General features: G+C 40.0%; 2 protein-coding genes across 4 annotated transcripts; both read right to left on the bottom strand.

The window, feature by feature from the left end:
- Positions 1 to 1512: 1512 nt before the first annotated feature.
- On the bottom strand, positions 1513 to 15830 carry LOC103389521 (major facilitator superfamily domain-containing protein 6). Of its 3 annotated transcripts, none has more exons than XM_008324961.3 (8): positions 15545 to 15830; positions 11962 to 13450; positions 8946 to 9043; positions 7200 to 7361; positions 6999 to 7097; positions 6334 to 6623; positions 5281 to 5308; positions 3758 to 3889 (listed from the first exon to the last, which is right to left on the bottom strand). In XM_008324961.3, the coding sequence occupies exons 2-8, from the start codon at positions 13446 to 13448 to the stop codon at positions 3882 to 3884; spliced, it is 2172 nt and encodes a 723-aa protein (XP_008323183.1). In that variant the 5' UTR covers positions 13449 to 13450; positions 15545 to 15830; the 3' UTR covers positions 3758 to 3881. The 3 variants fall into 3 exon arrangements, with proteins under 3 accessions (XP_008323182.1, XP_008323183.1, XP_016894419.1); XM_017038930.2 differs by having other exon boundaries at positions 5305 to 5308; XM_008324960.3 differs by lacking the exon at positions 5281 to 5308 and having other exon boundaries at positions 1513 to 3889; positions 15545 to 15829.
- A 524-nt stretch (positions 15831 to 16354) lies between these two features.
- LOC103389548 (reticulon-4 receptor-like 2) lies at positions 16355 to 18521 on the bottom strand. Its single transcript, XM_025062374.1, is given in 2 exon segments — positions 16355 to 17724; positions 17726 to 18521. Coding segments are annotated over 2 exon segments (1062 nt in total). The 5' UTR covers positions 18478 to 18521; the 3' UTR covers positions 16355 to 17414.
- Between the last annotated feature and the right edge of the window lie 1000 nt (positions 18522 to 19521).

The following is a 19521-nucleotide window of genomic DNA, read 5'->3' as shown; positions in this document are numbered from 1 at the left end:
AGATCCAAAATCACCAACATGTAAATTCATTCTGTGAAGACTTGTCCTGGATCATACTGTAATCAGACTGTAACAATTGTTGGATTGACTCCTTTTTTTAAAAAAAAAAGTGACACTTATATCTAAGTTGACTTGAGCAATACCAGACGTGACATGAACACAATCATCGACAAAGAAACAAACGTCCTAGTAACATCGACAAGCAAACGTCTGTAACCAGCGATGAAGAAAATGATCGTGCTCCGATCTTTGTTCTCCTCGACAGACATAACTGTGAGTCAGTGTTGTAGTCATTCTCCTCATATTTTCCAAGACATATTAGAGAATAAAACATTCCGACTTTGCCTTTTCTGTCAAATCCCTGTTGTGGCACCAGAACAAAGCTTATTATTGAAGATTAGCAAAGACAAAAACAGTGTCTGCAGCCATTAAAAGGAGAGGAGACGTTGAGGCTGGCACAATGTTCCCAGACCTTTCTGATTTTATCCTCTTAATTTTTCATTTATTTATATTTTACAACAGCACAAGACCACTTTTATAAAGGAACCGTATTACTGTCCTCCCACACACACACCCATCAGTAGCAGGCAAACCATGACCTCAATAACCTTCCACTCTGTCTCACATCACACGCTCACACACAGTCCCACTGAACACCAACACCAGTCTTGGTCACTCGTAACATTCTCGTAACGCTACTGCCATCAAGTGGCTGCTTTTTTACTACAGCATATTCGTCAAACCATCAGCAGTAACAAGGAAGGATGAAAAAAAAAATCAACATTTTTGCCTTTCTCTTTACACATTTGATCAAACACCACAACAACAATAGACAATATAATATATATCATACTATATATCGTATAATATATAATAATACTGTAACTTTGACAAAATGATATAGGAGCTGCAGGTTGTTGAAAGCACAAATAGTTGAAACACAGTTAGCACACACTGTACATCGCAACGTTCGGAAACGAATTGGTTAAGATTAGCTAAACGATTAGCTAAGATTTCGAGGAAACATCAATCATGGTTAGCTTAGCAATTAGCCTATAAAAACCAAAACCAAAATTGACATTTTGACCATTAAAACAATACAAATTGGCAGCATATAGCCTTATAATCACCAAAATAAATACAACAAAAAAGGCAGACAAAAGTAAACAGACAGCTGTTGGAAAAAGTTAGAAACACCAGGTGAAAGCTAGGCTAAAAAGAAAAAAGAGTTACCTGAGAGTTTAAAAAATGGCAAACAGCACTTCTTTGATAAAAAATGGTTATATTTAGGACAGTACAAATTTGGTGTTTGATATATTTATTATATTTTAATTCAAATAAAACAGTTCCTTCAGTCATGAATGATTCCTAAAACCCAGTGTCCTGGGAGGGAGTGAGAGACTGCCGATTTAATGTGTTTGCTTTTGGCAGTTTATTTAAAATCCCCTCAGGACGAGCAAATCTGTTACTTTAACAATTCTACTGCTTGTAAAAATGAGGTGTAGACAAAAGTGAAAGACGAAAATGCTTTTATTTGGTCCAGACGAGGCACTTCTTCACCTGCAGCCTCTCTGAGTGCTCATCAGGGACATACAGTAAATACGTGGGAATGTGTAACTCTGTTGGAAACATGAACTAGTTTTGGGGGTTTTTTTTAGCTTCTGTACAACACTGTTTTATTCATTTTTGAAAAATGACAGAGGTTCCCAAACCCAGCACCAAGGAGAAATATGGTTAAACACTGAAATACGAGGCACACAAAATGATTCACTTATTAGAAGCAGGTTTTCGCTAAAGCGTTATATATATATTTCTACCGTACAAGGTGGCGATGTACATTTGTGCTGCACAACATTTATTCTCCTTCTTAGTATTTATTATTCCTCAGTGAAACGTGACGACAGTGTCCTCACCTGTGGACAGAACTTTCCCCCTCTGTTGTTTCACCCATTTCCTACACAGAGTCTATTGTCTCCAGGCATCTGCTTAATGAGACGAACAAAGTCAAATGTAGCAGTGCAGGTTTCTTTGACAGTACGGGTGTGTGGCCTCTCTTCAAGGCTGCAATTACTGCACGAGTGCTGGCAAACATTTTAAAGTTAGACAAGAGTGGAACAATCAATCAGTTTCACAATGTCTCATCATGAGACTACAGCACTGTGCAAAGGTTTGCAGGCAGTGGTGAAGAAAATGGTGTGAGGTAACAATGCCTCCACCTGTATCAGTTTAAAGAGTTTATCCACAGAGTTTCCGGATGTTTCCACCAAATGTGTATAATAATAGAAACTGTGTTATTTGTTGTTTTAAATCCATCCAAAGGTTGGTACAAAAAGCAAAGGAGCAGAAAGAATATATAAGATCATGGTCAGGAGTATAATTAATGGACATCTTTTTAGTTGGATTTTTCCTAATGTTGTTATTGGCAAAAAATGAATCATCAGCGTGAGGAACAATAAAACTGAGTTGGTTGAAGACAGGTTCATGTCACACTGTGTGACAAGACCAAGAGTGCAGCAAAGAGCCACAGGTTGAGCCACAACTTTAAGGTCTCCTGCAGGTAGAGAATAATGTAAGATTGTGTCAATCAGCTAAGAAATGTCCACAGTTTTAGCAGCAGGCAAACACACAATACACCACCTGTACTTCTATATAAGCCTAGGATATTTGCACAGCAGTGTATTTATTTTATTTCTTTTAAATATTTTGTGCGGCTCAGGTGAGCCAGTTACCTCAGAGGGAATGAAACCGACATTTTCTTACTAAATCTTATCTTTTTACTTCACCTCAACAACAGTGTGAACTTGTTACTTCATGAGTCTGGGATCAGCCTAAAACACCTGTAATAGATAAAGCTTTGTCCCATTTGTATTTGTATTTGAATGAACTGTAATTTGTTAAGCTGTGTGAGGTTTGGCTCCATCCGGGGACACTGAATGCATCGCTCTCTCTCTTTTGAATTTTGAAAAGGACTTCTTATCTTTTTGTGGCTGTTACTTTAACTCACCAGGTTAGCGGGGTTAGCTGTGATCAGGAGCAGTTAGAGGTTAGAGAGGAGCTAATGATTCATAACAACACTCTATACTTCATTCAAACTGTCAACACTGTGTCAACCTGGTCACGTTGGGAACCTCTCCATTACAACGTGTTTAAGTTAAAACCTTGATCCACCGATGCAAATGAAGGTGACGCTCATTTTGTGCTCTGCAATAGCTGAATTCAACGATTAAAACGTCCTACGCCTGGTACAAAACAAAGAATTATCCACTCTGTCAGAGTTCCTTTACTAATTCCAATAAATAAACTGAAAAATAACTTAAAAAGGCACATGAGGAGTTTTCCTTCCTTCTCATCCACGGCTGACAAACGTCACGGGGAACATAGTGCACGTCGCCGAGGGTTGGATTTGTTTACCCCCTGAAAGGACATGATGCTACAAAAAAACAACAATTATAATAATTTTAAATACTCAAAAAAGTTCCCACAGAAACAACCCAGTTAAAAGCTAATATACATATATGTGTTTTTTATTTTTTATATTTCCCCACTCGTTCAGGGACTCCTGCCTCCTTTTGCGATGAAGTTAAATATGCATCAGTGTGTTAAAGGGTCATAACACTGAACCTTGGCTTCAGTTTTGAAGGGCTAACAGAAACAGTTTCTAAAGCTAACGTCAGTCTGTGTTCTCTGCCACAACACCCGCTCCTTCTGACGGCTCCTCGCTGTCTGTGGGTGGGTGTGTTTGCTCTTCATCGGTTTGGGAGGTGTTGGTTTGGGTGGTGTCTGGCTGTGTGGGTGGTTGTGAGGTAACTGGTGCTGGATCTGTGTTGTCGGTGTCACCTGAATTTGACATCCCTGTTTCACTAATGGTCGACGCCTTATCGCTAAGTATCTGGAGACAAAGAGAGAGAAACAAGTGAGTCTCGCTGACAGGGAATTATTGTGCAAAAAACCCCCACAAACAAATAAGAAACAAACACATACAGACTGTTACTGTGTGGCAAAAAGGAAACTTCAGGAGAATCATAAAAAAATGAATTGCTAAAGGAATGTTTACATTGAAATTTAACTGATGTACAAATTTATATTCTGTGGCCGTTGTTTAATGAACACCCTTTGTTTTTTTATAAAAGTTTTTGTCCGTTGGCAATTAACTAAAAAAAAATCAATTTGTTTAATTAATATTTGGTAAACATCATTTTGTTACTACTACTACTACTTGACTTTTTAATATTAGAAAATTCCTCTCATATTTGACAGTTGGCTGAAATATTATAATCTCTGAGTCAACGTGCCACGAGCTTTACACTGAACACATACTCGGATGTGGAATTCAGTGGAACAGAATGATGGGGACTCAAAGTCACCAGAGCACAGACAGTGACAGCAGAAAGGCATTTGGAGCAAAAACAACAGGTCAAAAACAGAAGCTCTCAAACAAACAACTCACTCATGCAACACATCCAACTGATATAAAAAAACCCAAACATCTCCACCCAATTTTCACAGAGCCATAAATGATAAATGATTCCAAAATTTAAATGGAGATTTTCCCTTTCTTTTGGGAAAATCAACATTTACAATCACAAAGATTAACATCACACGCGTAAGGTGTATATATGTCATCGTAGCTTCAACTGGCTCAGGTGTAGTGTGGCACTTTTAATGACTGTGTCACGGTGTTGTTGTTTTTACCTGGTCTGTTTGACATGACAGAGATCGATTTTTCTGAACAAGGAAAAAGCACACAGACACAGGAGCAGTGCCATGACGAGGTGCATGTCTGCAGCTGTTCTGACTTTATCAGCACAGAGGTGCAGCGCTTCGCCATCCTTACCTGGATCAGTAACACTAAGCATATTAGTGATTAGCTGAAGCATGTGCACAGGAGGTGAAAATGAGACAATCACTGCTAATCACTGCTCTGCTTAGAAACAGCAGAGGTGACGAGAGAGGTTTTATCAGCACCGTGTCAAATCGGTTTACAAGATCCAGACGTTTGCTTGAAGGCCACATTCTCAGATTCCTGTTTTATTGTTTAAAAGTGAATAATCATCATCGTCACGTAAGGGTGGAGTCAGGGAGCGGGGAGGGAGGGGACTGACGTCACCATCCGTCCATGCGTGCATGCACCTGACAAGACGTCATAGCTGAAGGTGTGGGAGTTTTCTCACAAAGGCACGGACGTTCACATGCACTTACACGCCCACATACCACACGCACATGCAGACAGGAAGCCCCGGACGGCCCCCTGCAGAACACACATGGTAGTTTTCCATCTACCTTTTGCGCAAAAAGACGTCTCACCTCTCTTCAGTGTGTGTGTGTGTGTGTGTGTGTGTGTGTGTGGGCAGATGGATAAAAAGAGAAAGCACCAGAAGAATTGGGTTATTAATAAAATAAAAAGATGATGCATTTGCCTCAGTCATGACACTCAGCAGACGGACTCCAAAGACATGACTGTATCAATAATCAGCCTCTGACAACAGCTGCTGCTGCTGCTGCTGTTGTTACGTCAGCGACCCTAGGCGTCCAGACAATACACCAGAGGCAACAAGAGCCTGAAGTGTCAGGGGTAAATGAACACTGTATAGGATTTAGCAACTACTACTACTTCAACTACTACTACTACAACTCCTTCTACTACTGTCACCACTTTCAGAAAAGTTGATACAACTAGTGTTGACATGATAAAAATCTGTATTTTGTAATATAATAATAATAAACATTTTTATTCATCAGACAAAAGAACAAAAAAAATTGTTGTCTGTAAACTAATTGTAAATATCAATTACAGAAACATATGTAAAACTTTGGGCAAACACATTTATTTATTTGCGATCTTCTTACAGTTTTTGTAGGTTGATGGTTTCTTTTGCCAATCTATATCACATGAATGACTTGAGCTGTTCAATTGTCAGGGCCACCGTTGTCTGATTGACCTTTTTAATCTGGACTGCAGGCAGGCAAGTCCACTAAACATATTCTAGTCTACTAGATAATTGATTAATAGTTTCTTTGTATGGACAATTGTATCAACTTTCCTGGAGATGGCGTTTGTAAAAAATTCATACAAATGTATTTCTACCTTATTCGTACACAGTGCATGTTTAAAGATCTGGGACCAAAGGTAATTTAATTTTAAATTAGTTTTTTTTTTTTTTTGTGGTATTTTTCTGTGACAGAAATATCCAGAGAAGAACTTCTGTCAACATTTAACTTTCATTTAATTTAAATAAATTATGAAAAAATTAGGAAGAAGAGCTCAAAATTTCTTTGAAAGTGTTTTTAAAAAAACAAAAAAACACTTCAATTGCTACAGTCATCTTCGTTCACCTGTAGGGGGCGAGTCTCCTGTGGTCTGCTTGATTTCAACAGCTTCATCATCTCTTTGATTTGGCAGATGGCAAAGGCGAAAGTGACCCAGGGGGAGCCAGAGAGCATCCAGGCAGGCTGGGTGGAATCCTCCTGATCCTCCTGGTGCTTAGTCTTCCTGAAGGGTGGAGCTCCTGCCTGGAGGTTTGGGGCTAGGCTACCAGCTGCTGTTGGGCCTGGTACCAGGTCGATGGTAGCGATGGGGACGGGGCTGGACGGCACTGGGATGTTTTCTGCTAACATTTGGTCCTCTGTGAAGAAAACCCCCCAAAAAGACTGAATAAATAAATTAAATGAATGAATGTGGCCTTTTTGTATTCAGACCGGCTGCTGCCCCCTGGTGGTTTACGTTCGTCCAGATTTTTTTTTTGTTTTTTAATTTTTTTTAAAAAGTGAGGAAAAAAGGAGTTCTCTCCATCCATAAATAGGGATTAAGGGCTTAATTTTAAATTTCCAGAACGACCATCAAAGGAAACAACTATAGCTGGTCCAATCCTGTAGCTAGGCCCAAATACTCAACTGAACTTTGTATGACATGCCGTAAATAGGGACAAATATGTCACGACTGATTATTGAAGTTGTCAATTTAAATGTTAGTTGTGGAAAATTAAATAGATTTTTGTAACCTTTTTCTTCTGTCTCTGTGGTCAAAAACTGGATAAAGGCGAAGATGAGGAGGATGACAAGAGAAGCCATTCCTATTCCTCTGAAGGTCTCTGCCACACCTGCAGAGCAACATAAAGACGGTGTTAAATATTATCTCTGAAACACCAGCCGTATCAGTGTGACAGTGGCTGGTTTATAACGTGGTTTATAACGTATCCTACCAAAGAAATTGACGAAGACTCCTCCCACCATAGCCCCACAACCTCGGCCCAGACCAAGGTGAAGGCCCTGGAGGATTCCCTGTGCTGACGTCCTCAGTGCTGGGGGCACTGCAGCACTGAGGAAGGAGATGCATGCAGCCCAAACAGACGCGTGGGTGATGCCTGAGGGATGTGTGGATAAGAAACGTGTCACAGTTGGAAAAACAAATGTTTTGCAAACAAATCTTCTAAGGCATTAACCAGTTGTAACCAGTTTCCCCTGAAACATTCTCCTAATGTCTAACTGGAGAACTGCAGGTCAGATAATGATGTGCCACCAGAAAAGACAAAGCCTTCATAAATATTGTTTGTTTTTGGAATAGAAACTTTTAATGTAGTCTCTGCCTCCATCTAAATTAAGGGATTTTGCACACAATATAATGGCAGTAAATTTATTTTCCTTTATGACGCAAACCTGGAGATGTGGAGGTTTGATTTGTAGTGACACAGAATATATCAGCTGGCCAAGAGTGGGAGAATAAAGGTGAGTGTGGTAGAAGTGAGTAATGAGTAGAGGAGCTAATAATGGACTGTAGATGAAAGAGGTGAAGAAAAGGGCGCAGTCAGAGTGGAGTGGATGGAGACCAGTGTCAGGTGATTTGTGACAAAAGAGTAACAGAGAAGTTGAAATGGAACGTGTCAAAGCCAGTAGTGAGACCTGCTATGACGTATGGTTCAAAGACAAAGTGTAACAGACAAAAGGCTAAGTTGGAGGAAGATATGGAGCAGAGATGAAGAGACCAGGATGAACAGAACAGAGCAGATCAGAGGGACAGTTAAGGTGGAGCAGTTTGAAGAAAGAAAGTTAGTGAGGAGAGATGGTCGGTGGCAGACGATCAGCTGAAGGGCACGGCCGAAAGAAGAAGAAAGTCAAACACTCTAAACTGAAACTGATCCAACTGATTTTGACAAATCGAATGTAAGCACATATTAAATTGATATCTACTGATTTGTCACATATTTGAACAGTGACTTAGTAGATGGTATTATTTACTTATGTCTAAAATGTAAAGTGTTTACTTATATTTCAGTTTCGCACTCCAGCTGACATTGGGATTAACATGTTTACTCTGTGAGGCGTTACCGCATTACTAAATGTTTTCTGACACTGACTATACAAAGGCCAGGGACACCTGTGTTACCACTGAAGACTGAACCACAGGTACCAAACACATGGGTTTTGTGGGAGAGATAGGAACTGGTAGGAAAGTTTTTGAACAAATACTTTAGAGAGACAAATCACATTAAACATCAGGGGTTATTAAACCTGACTCTTTGCCATTATTTTCAGAACTTTTGTGTTAAAAAAAAAACTTGCTCAACTTAAAAAGAATTTGAGAATATCCTAAAAAAAAACTCTCAAAAATATACTAGTGGTTGGATAACTTATTATCCATTTGTTTGCAGTGTTAGCTGGGTAATTTAGGTGTAGTAGACTCTGGCCTGAGGGTTAAATTTGAATGTCAATATGTTTTCTTCTCAGTGTTAAAAATAGACTTAAGCTGGCTCACTGCACTGTTTGAATTACTTAACTCCCATCCTGAACATGAACATTTTTTTCCCTCTTTCCTAAGCTTCCTTCATTAGTGTTCTTCGGCCGCCTCCTACGATCCAGAGGAAGAAGTCCGTCTGATAAGAGTCCCGCTAAAACAAACAGCAGATTACTGCCCTGTCGCCTGCTTTGACGGACAAATGAATGGTCGTTACCTTGAAGGACCTCCATTGGCAGCACGATCCAGGCATTCTCCAAGTAGGAGATGTACAAATACCGAGCCGTGTTGCAAGCCAGACCGATGTACAGCACTCTGAGAGGGCAAGATCAGAAGGAGTAAAAACTTTAAAACCAGACATATATGTAAATATTTGCTTCATGTCAGGCACCTAAATCAAACCGGTCTCCATTTCTTTTTAATTGCAACAATGTTAGATCAAAGCCTTTGTTTTTGGTTTTTGTGGATTTGTTCCCAAGGACAGACATGTTTATTTTAGACCTCTATTGGTTGTGTGACAAACAAGTTAAGCTGACACTGAACAGAGAGCAGACAAACCTGAATGTGAACCAAGCCACACCCTCAGGTGGGTCACCTGATTATGGCTCATCACTTGACAGGATTTCAGTGTTTGTTCATCCAAATGTACATATGCTCCTATGAAGAACACTGTCTGTGCTGCTGATGTGAGAGCTCAATAAATAAAGGGCCAATCCAAACGGGATTATATCTTTTCTAAATGAAAAAAAAAAATAGACAAAGCAATAGTGGAGATAAATTGCTGTATTTTGAGTTGTTATTCTGCAAGTACTTGGTTTTTGAAGGTGTGCAGCTCCACATAGCGGAGAAGCTCTTGTTTCACATTGAAGGTGAGCAATACATGTTCACCACCTGACATTTATCCAGAGGACAGTCAGTCACCGAAGTTTATGAATTTGATTAGACCAGGGCTCAGCAAACTTTTTAAAACAGAGAGCTAACTCATGGTACTGAGTAATACAAAGAGCTAGAGTACTGAATAATGTAATAATATCAAAATAATGCGGCTTCTTGAAGTTCTGGGACGCGGTATAGTTGCACCTAACTGAACTGCAAGTATAACTGACTCAAAAACAACAGCAACACAGTGAGATTACATTTTTAGACCATCTTGTTGACAAGTTTAATTTTTTAGAACATACTCTATGGCAGCCTAGGGTACGCTAGGGTACCACATTGTTGACCCCTAGACAGAACTGAATATGTTGAATAGTAATGTTATACTAGTGCACTCAACCCATGGAAAATGTACATTTTCACTGTGTCTATAGCGCCATCTGCAGGCATTTATACAGTAAACAAAACCACCATTTAGTACTACTGTAACAAATCATGAGTGGTTTGGGTCACTACTACATGACTCAGGATAAAATTTTAGAAGTTCAAAAAAAATACCACAATTACTGTGGTACTTTGCGGTCTAATAAATAACGTATTTTAAACAAAGTACTCCTTTGACAGTAACTAAGCAAAGTAATCAACATTAAGTACACTTTACTGCACCACGCCTCAGTAGGTATTGTTCACTGTCAAGTGTGCCGAGTGTAAGGCTACACGTCATGCAGAGAGAGAGAGAGAGAGAGAGGAAGAGTGAAAACCACACGTTTCCACGTGGAGGCAAACAGGTCAGTTTTATAGCAGTTGCAGGTTTAGCGTTAAGGTTGGTGAGCAACAAGGAAGCCTCAACTACAACTACACCCAGCGACTGTGCGAAATGTTGATTTTTGTTCTGTTCACTGTTTGATGTCATCCCAATAACAATCAAGTTTATTCCATTCCATTCCATTTTTCTCTGATTTCAGTCTAAAAAATAACCTTTCTGGCCCTTTAGAGTGAAGTTATACAACTTCTTACATTGAGAAATATTTGAAAGATTACTTTACGTGAGAGAACTTGATGATTAATGTTGAGCATTTTCAGAATATTCACCTAGTTCTAAACAGAACAGTTATGGAGTTTTACTGCTAAACATGCATACAACGGTCCCAGCAGCACATTGTGTTTTTCACGTGATCCTGATTCTGTTGTTCAAAACAAAGACAAACACAGTGACAGTGATTAGACTGCGCTATTTCTCAAAAGACAGGGAGATAACGCTCCACACGTCAGAGGCAAGCACTTCAAAAATAACTGCACAGGAAACATTTTCACAACAGTTTCAGTGTTTGCGCAAAATGACAAAACACTGAACTGAAACCAAGTCGTTTGAAATTAGTTTGCACCTGGACCTGATTTCCACTACAACCAAACATCTGACAGTGAATCCTTAAACTAGGAGCACCTTCTAAAAAACACCTAAAACACTGACAAGTTTAAAGTAATTGCAATCAGAAGTGATCAAAAAAATGTACTGCACTTTTTTTGTGTTTTGCATTTCAAATTAGGGGTGGGAGATGACCTGTCCCTGAAACATGGCCTCAGGGGTTCTACAGGACTCACCAGGGAGGTGGTGTGTGTTTTGTGTGTCTGTCACCTAACACCACACTCTCAAATGTCCCTGCTGCCTGAGAGGTCCGGCCATGAATTCCTTCTGAGAGAAACACTGAGCATCAATGACAGCATTGTCTTTTTTGACAGTCTGACGCTGGTGCTGGAAACTGCAGCTGCTGCTGCAGCGTAACGGACGACTGATAACAACGGACACATTTGAAATGAAACTCCCTGTGTGTTTAACAAAACAAACGTTTGTGATGTGCTTCAGCAAATAACAAAGTCTACTTTATACTAAATATACAGATTGTATTTAACCCCACAGTGCTTGTTTCTAATGGAATATTTGACCTAATGTTCACATTTAGCTAAAACACATGGTAGTTGGTTTAGGGTTTTTTTCCACCAGGCAAACATGCCCTTCCTGATGCAACCATTTCCTGTTTGGGTCAAGAGTTGGGGCAATACAGTAAGTGGTGTGAAACCCAGAGCTGCAGCAGGTGGTGACTAAATTTCCTCCACATTAAATATAAAGAAAGCTACAGAAGAAAGAACACAATAAGTTAAATCATCCATGCCTGTACAGCACCCCTGTTGACATCCATCCTGTTACCTCTTAACTTCCTGAATGAGGAACATCCATGAATGCTATGTGTATAATGTTGGCTAATCTATTGCCTGTATTGTGACTTTACATTTTGTATTGCATTATTAGTTATTTCAGTTGTGTAACTGAGGTGAGTGCTCAATTTTGCTTTTTTTACCTGATATGTCCAACCAGCTCGATGAACTTGTGACTGGTGAAATAGGCGGCGAGCTCAGAGACGTGGCTTAAAATGGAGCAGATGCCAAACAGCGTGTTGGTGCCTTTCAGGTCTTCCAAATGCCAGTAGAGGAAGGTGAAGACGAAGCCATAGCCAAAACCCATGAACCAGGCGACAAACAGCACAGCACTGTATCGTACGCTGCACAGAAGCTTCAGAAGATCAGTGAAGTAGAACTCCTGAGGCGGTTCAGAGCTGGTAGAAGGCTGCTCAGAGTCCAGGCTGGATTGAGGTCTCTGTTCACTGTCCACAACTGCTTCTGGGAGCTCATGGTGGTAGCTTTCCAGATTTCCAAAGGAAAACTGTGTGGCAACGATGAAGGCCATGGACATCAGTACACTGAAGACGATGAAGGCAATCAGGTAGTTGTGGTATTCAGGCAGACTGCAGCCTTCACCCTCCATATCAACCTTGATGTGCGTGTGGTCGATCCAGATGCCCACCAGCAGCATGGCCAGGCCCCAGCCCAGGGAGCCCCACATCCTCTGCAGGCCGTAGCGGTCACGAACTTTGCCAAGGTACTGCAGAGTGACGGTGTCAACAATCGTAACAGCTGGGGCGCTGAAAAACTCACCAATGATGATGACGAGCAGGATGATGAGGAAGATGTTCTCCACCTGGTCCTCGTTGTAGACAATCTCATGGTCTGGGTTTGGCGTAGGAGAGGCTGTGGTGGTTGTGTTCGGAGGCTCAAATGTAGGAGATGTTGTGTTGGTGTCAGTGTCCCGTTTACGCCTGTAATATGAAGAAAACTCCAGGGCCTGGTAAAATCCAGAGGAGTGTAGATAGCTTCGCCGACTGCGGGTGTGGTTAGTTGAGTCGGTGGAGTTGCCGTCTTGGGTCTCATTGCCGTTTTGGGTCTCATTGCTCTGAGCGAATGTTGTTGGGATAGGCATTAGTGTTGTGGTGGGAGCAGTGTTCACTTCCACACACTTCATTGATGCAGGTTTGACAAAACCAATGCCACAGTTGAAGAACAACCAGCAGAGCACAGAGAAGAGCAGAACAACTTTTCCCTTCTTAAAGCGGTCAGCAACTACACCCCAGAAGGGGGCGCTGCAGAACTCAATGAAGTAGCGAATGCCAACAAGCAGTCCACTGCGACTGGGCGACATGCCAAGTTGCTTGTAGTACACAGCCAACAGAGGGTGCAGTGAGCCATAGGCGGCGTAAAAGAAAAAGTAAAATATTTTGGAGATGAGCAAGCGGCTGTTTATCTGGAGACACATTCTCTTGCAGCAGTTCAATGACTCTGGCTGCACAGGTGGAAGCTGCTCTCCCTGTGTGTCTGTGGTGGGTTCAGGTGTGGCGGTGGTTTCCACCTGCTGCTCCACCGGCAGCGTAGGAAACGGCTCAGCCAGCACATACTTCCTCTTCTGCTCCTCCTCATCGTCTGTCAGGATGGCAACCTTGTCGTCAGCTGGCATATCTGGAAAACACATTGATAAGGTTTGAGCCACTGCAGTCAGCAGCTGTCTGACAGTCAATGTCTAAACAGCTGTCAAAACTGACCAACCAATAAGTTTTACATAAGTTTTTCCTGTCAAATTAACAGCTTTTTTATTGTTTGAGTTTTAAAAAATATTGAGTAGTTTAGTTTCCATGTTAAAAAGAAATAAAAACTCAAATAAAGTATCTAAAGGTTATATGAGGAAAAGATGAAATTCAGCTAGTGGGAAAAAAAGACAAAAGTTAAAATGTAAAATTATATACTGTATATTATTCAGTAAGTCAATTCTTAGCCTGGAAATGTCATGGTTAATCAATGTGACAAACACTATTAAGGTTTCAAAATACATACATTTTCCTGTAAGGCCTGAATGTTTTAATGGCTTGTTTTAACATAGCGTAAACTAAGCCCAAGGAGAAACATTTTAAATTTTATTTAAATTTTAAAAATTTTCATTGATGCAAAAAGGCAACTTAAAGTGAGCTCAGAAATCTCTTTAAATTGATAAAGAATCTATAATGAAAGGCAAAATATGTGCACGAATCAAACAAGTGTTACAACTTATTAATCCAATTATCTAGACATATATCAAAGACAATGTAAAAACATTATTTCAACATTGCTATCCTCTATGGACGTTCATAGTCATCCCAGACATTTACAAACCAGTAAAGTAGGGCAACTGGCCTGTCTTGGTTTCTTAAAAGGTTCTTGTACAGTACCGTCTTAGTTGCTAACATTAAACAGAAGCAGAAAATGAAAAAAAAAAAGTATGTGTTCGTTATCTATCTTAAGCCTCAATAAAAGGGTGGCTAGGGCAGAAATAGGTGTGGCTAAGTAAAAAACTTTTATAACCATCTGTGACGTGTACTTGTCACAGGACTATATGTTCCTGCTCAATATTCACAATATAAAAAGAAAGGCAAACACAAGAAATGTATAATGTACAAAGAGTACAATTGAATATTCATTATAGTTGTGCTAAGAGCTACTGCTTTAGAAAGAGCCGTTGGTATTAATGCTAGTTAGTTGTTATTCTATTGATATTTTATGTGGGTATTGTATGTCACTTTTAATGTGTAACTACAAACTATTGGTGTTCTTTTAATTGCAGTGACACTGCCCTGTGTCTATATTTTCTCCTTTTCTTTTCTTTTACAATTAATAGGGATAACTCTTTATCTTCTGTTGCTTCATCCTTATAGGTGGGGCACTGAAAAAAAGACGTCAGACATCCTCATGCAAGCATGCGGTACATTCTGGACAGCACATATAATGACACAACTATTCACATTTAATTAGGAATGAACAATTAACCAAATCCTCAAACTGAATAGGTTAAGTGTGTGGGAGTAACCTGCAAATACAGGAACAAAATTAAAACTCTTTTCAAGAAAATCAAAAGACTGAATTTGTGATATTCTTGTAAGGCAAGCTCACAAATCACTCTTCTATTGTGCAGTAAAAATGCTCATGTCATCGGTGAAAGGAAGATTAAGTAGAGGAAAGTAATTCAATTAACTTAGGATTTCAGTTCTGTGTTTTTAGCCTCTTGATCAAACATTTTTTTGTGTTGCAGAATACACTTTCTGATGAATGGAAAAAAGATTATTGGTATCATTATTATTATTGTTGTTGTTAAGTTGTTGTGAGGAGTCCAAAAACAAAAAACAAAAACACGTGGGGCTCACAATACAAGTCAAATTCTGGCTTGGTGGTCAATAGAGTCCAAATTTTGACCAACATCTTGGCTCATAAATAGCGGCCACGGTAGGTCCGCGAACCGCGTTCTGAAAACACTTTGTTCGCCAATGCGGAAGTAGATGTCAGCTGCACGCTATCTTCAATCGAAACACACTGACGTCACTTTTTAAAAGGCGGAAAATCGAGACAATTTTTCTTAAATGCTGTTTCCATTCGAAATAGATGAGACAGGAAATGACTCTCTGCTGTTGTACTGTCTGCCATTACACACAAGCACCTCAGTTTAATGAATAAGAAGTGCATTTCACATTAAGACAAAAACTAATGGAAAAAGATCGGACACTAACAGAAGTACAGTCATTTTCTCACCTGCTCAGGTCACCGCTCCCATTAAACTGACAGCGCACTTGAAATTTTCCTCCCTTCCTCGGTCATTGTTTACGGGGAAAACCTCGTGGTTTCTTCAGTATTTCGTAAAACGCCTTCTTTAGAATAAAACCTTCATGGTTTTCATTCAAAATTTTAAATTTAAATAGTTCCTCCGCCTCTCTCCGCTCTCTGGGTAGGGAACAACAGAGTCTCGTTGAACCGGACCTCCCACCTGTCCCTAAAGTGACATCGACCAATAACCCTACTTCCTGTTTGATGTTTCACACTAAAAGTGCAGTATATATAATAATATACGCAGTAATATAAGCATATAATATAACAATATAGTATCATATACAAGAAAAACAATACAACATCATATAACAATTATTATACAGCACTTTTACGTTGTCTGTAAATAACTTTTACATTTATAGTACGTCACCGGACAAATACACTTCCGGTCATTGACTTGGTGACAAAAGCCAATGCATTAAAAGAAAGTTATTAGTCAAATGAACAATATTGCGAGAAAAAAAGTTATACACAGAAGCAGTTATATACTACGTTTTACCGGTTTTTTTTCAGCCATTAGAATATAAAATTAACCTTGGGCCTCTCCTATCCGTATTATAGTACTATTTATAAATACTACAAAGAATAGCATTCTAAGGAAAAACAACCCAATACCAAATAAAACAATTTTGCTTTAAGAAAGCTCACAAACTGGATGGACTATTCCTTTTTTTTACTCTATATTTGCATCGAAGTGGTCAAAGCTTATACAAACCTTGTGTCAATTGTTAGTGAAGAGTGGAAAGTGTAGACCTGAAATCTCCGCGTAATTCTATTGAATAAAACAAGCTCTGCAAATGTTCTGGTTTAGTAGAAAAAACTGAAACGTTAAACGCATTTAACAAAATCAGTTTTAAATGAACATTTGAAATCAATGTACGGGACAATGTTTTAGAGAAGCTAAAAAGTATATTAGTTGACATAATATACACCATTGCATTTTTGCACAATATATATAAAAAAACTTTTCGGATTTAAGAGCAGCATTTATATACATTTTTATTTATTAACATATAAACACCACACCATGTAAAAAGTAAAAACTAAGGTAGAACGATTTCTGAAAAGCTAAAGGACAGAGATATTGATTCCTCATCTGTAAACAAACCACACCCATACGTTACACTGGGGAAAAACAGTGCAGCTTCAGGCTGTTCCTACACAGTTTGTATAACAGGTTGTAACCAGCAGAGGTCGCTATAGGCTCTACTGTAACTGCCCCGGTGCGGTCTTCAACCACGAACACACACACAATACACGCACGTGTATCACGTTATTCTGTTTTATTTATAGTTACACAAGGGACATTAGCAACACACAAACACTGCTTTATATAAAAATATACTTAAAATAAAAATGTATTTATGAAATGTATTTTTTTGTTATATTACAGAGACACTAAAGCAATACTAAAGCACACAAAGAAGATTGTGAAAGATTAACCAGTTCATTGTATTCTCTTTCTACCTTACAGAACTACAGTTCTCAGGGTCAGGGTAGTCTGACTCATCTGAAAGTCGCATCCAGCTCCTGTAGAGGGGAAAGAATGGTAAAATGGACATGTTTAAAAGAGGTAATGGTAGAACCAGGAGTGTAGATCACCTAACCAGGAAACCCATCTCCTCTCATGTAGATTAAGACTTAAGAAAGACCTGTTACTTGGAACTACACTTCTGGTAACCAGGTGGGATTTCACCTCGAATACAAAGACCCTGGAGACAATACTGAATTTAAAAATAGACACAAAAAAGAGCATAGAACTTTTAAAAAAAGACCCTAAAGGAAAGGTTGTGTCTCAGTAGTCTGACTCATCTGAGAGCTCCCCCTGCTGCGTCCAGTGCTTCTTCTTCTTTTTCTTCTTCCTTTTCCTCTCACCCATCAGCATGGCGGCCAGCACTGTGATCACCACCGTGACTGTAATGATGAGCACCGTGACTGTTTCAGCAATGCACAGCTCCGTGTCCACGTCCATCAGCCTGTAGTCCTGCAGGACGGGTGGTGTCCTGCAGGTCAGATTGAAGTAGTCGTCCAGGAAGAGCCTCTGGATGCTGCGGAGCTTCCTGAAAAGTCTCTGAAGGTCGCAGTCACAGTTCCAGGGGTTTCCGTACGTGGGTGCTGTAGGTGTGAATGCTCTGGAAGGTTTTGAAGGACAGAGTGGAGAGCTGGTTGTTGGCGAGGTTGAGCAGAGTCATGCTGACGAGCGGCTTAAAAACAGACATCTCCATGTCACTGATGTGGTTTCCAGCCAGGTTAAGGACTTCCAGAGAGCGCAGCATTGAGAAGATACCACTCCTCAGGGATGTCAGCTGATTGTCCTCCAGGTGGAGCTGCCGTAAGGTGCTCATGGAGGAGAAAGACCTCACCTGGATGATGGAAATGGCATTACTGGTCAGGTTTAACCTCTGGAGGCCATCCAGATGTAGGAAGCTCACAGTGTCCAGGATGGTCAGGCGGTTGTGGGCAAGCAGCAACTCACGCAGGGAAGCCAGGCCGAGGGTGAAGCCCTCGGTCAGGACGGAGATCTGGTTCCAGCTTAGGTCTAGCTTTTGAAGGAACTCCAGGTGGGAGAAGCCTCCATCTTCCACAACGCTGATGTTGTTGTTCTGTAGAAGGAGGACTCGGAGTTTGCGGTTCTTGCTGAATGAGCGCTCAGGTATGATGGAGATGTGGTTGTCCGACAGATCCAGGAGCTCAGTGCTGGGCGGGACCCTGTCGGGCAGCTGAGTGAAGAGAGCCCGGGAGCAGATGGTGAACTTGAGGTCTCCTCGACAGTCGCAGCCCAGGTCACACCAGCTGCTGCGAGTCTTGCTGGTGGAGCCCGCCGTCAACACCAGCAGGAGGAACACAAAGTTCCTCATGACTGCAACAGCAGAGCCACCAGACAAAGGAGTTAGTAACTTTGAAAAACGAGAGCAAACACTTATCTTCTACTGAATCTTCTCTGAGCAAAACAAGATAACCAGTATTTGACTGTTTGTTTTTTTTTGTATTTAATGTCAGATTACACAAAAAAAAAACAACTAAGAAATACGTTTATTAGTGAGTCACAAACAATCAACGAAAATGATATATTTGTTGTACTAGCTTAAAGGAATGTTAGAGTGGAGTAATACTAACAATGAAAACACACATAAGCCAAAACTGGTTTGGTCAATAGTGAGCGAGTAAGGACAGCTAAGAGTTAGCCAAAACAATACCTTGAACTGAGCTAAAAGAGCATATATACATTGGCTAATAGGAAACGTGTTAGCAAAATACAGCAAAAGCCTAGCTATATTTTAGGATACATTTGGATAAACATTACCAAAACAAATATACAGTACAATATACATCCTTTCTAAATGTGACCAAATCATCTACAGGTGAAAAAAACGTACTGCAAAACACAAAAAAACAAAAAACAAAAACAAAAAACAAAAACAGATGCTCAACATCTGACCCTGAAACATATTTCACAAATATATGAAAATATTGTTCAAATGTTAACTTCCTAACAGTGTAAAAGTAAATTTCAGTCCTCTGATTTAGAAATGAAGAACAACAATGATCTGGATGTGCTGTCTATTCAAAGAGGCTTCTCCTTCACTGACACATGGATGTACATGTGGGCTACGTGCTGAGACCCAATCCTGCAGCACTGCTTGAGCTTGTGTATCGATTTCAGCTCCGTCCACCCATCAGTCAACCATTGACTGACACTTTTATAAACAAAGAGACCGAACAAGGTTCTAACAATGAATTGGTATTTAGGAAAAATACAAAAACAAGAGAAAGTCTAGAAACAGATGGTGACGTAACCAGATCTGAGTTCTGTTTAATGCTGATGCCTCCAGAGTAGGCAAACACTGAAGGCCAAACAAGATCAACAGTCATTCAAGTCTAGTGCTGAGAACGCTTTCATC

The sequence above is a fragment of the Cynoglossus semilaevis genome, chromosome 14, assembly GCF_000523025.1.
Source record: "Cynoglossus semilaevis isolate Cse_v1.0 chromosome 14, Cse_v1.0, whole genome shotgun sequence".
NCBI classification, from domain to species: Eukaryota; Metazoa; Chordata; class Actinopteri; order Pleuronectiformes; family Cynoglossidae; genus Cynoglossus; species Cynoglossus semilaevis.
This window is presented reverse-complemented; position numbering and strand designations above follow the sequence as displayed.

Bases quoted from the DNA above. Each gene is read 5' to 3' on its own strand.
- LOC103389521 (XM_008324960.3), bottom strand. From the start codon at position 13,448: ATGCCAGCTGACGACAAGGTTGCCATCCTGACAGACGATGAGGAGGAG. The intron at 9,044-11,961 runs GTAAAAAAAGCA...TTGCCCTCTCAG, and splicing joins GAGCTGGTTGGACATATCAG to AGTGCTGTACATCGGTCTGG. The intron at 6,624-6,998 runs GTTACAAAAATC...TTTTCTTCACAG, and splicing joins CACAGAGACAGAAGAAAAAG to AGGACCAAATGTTAGCAGAA.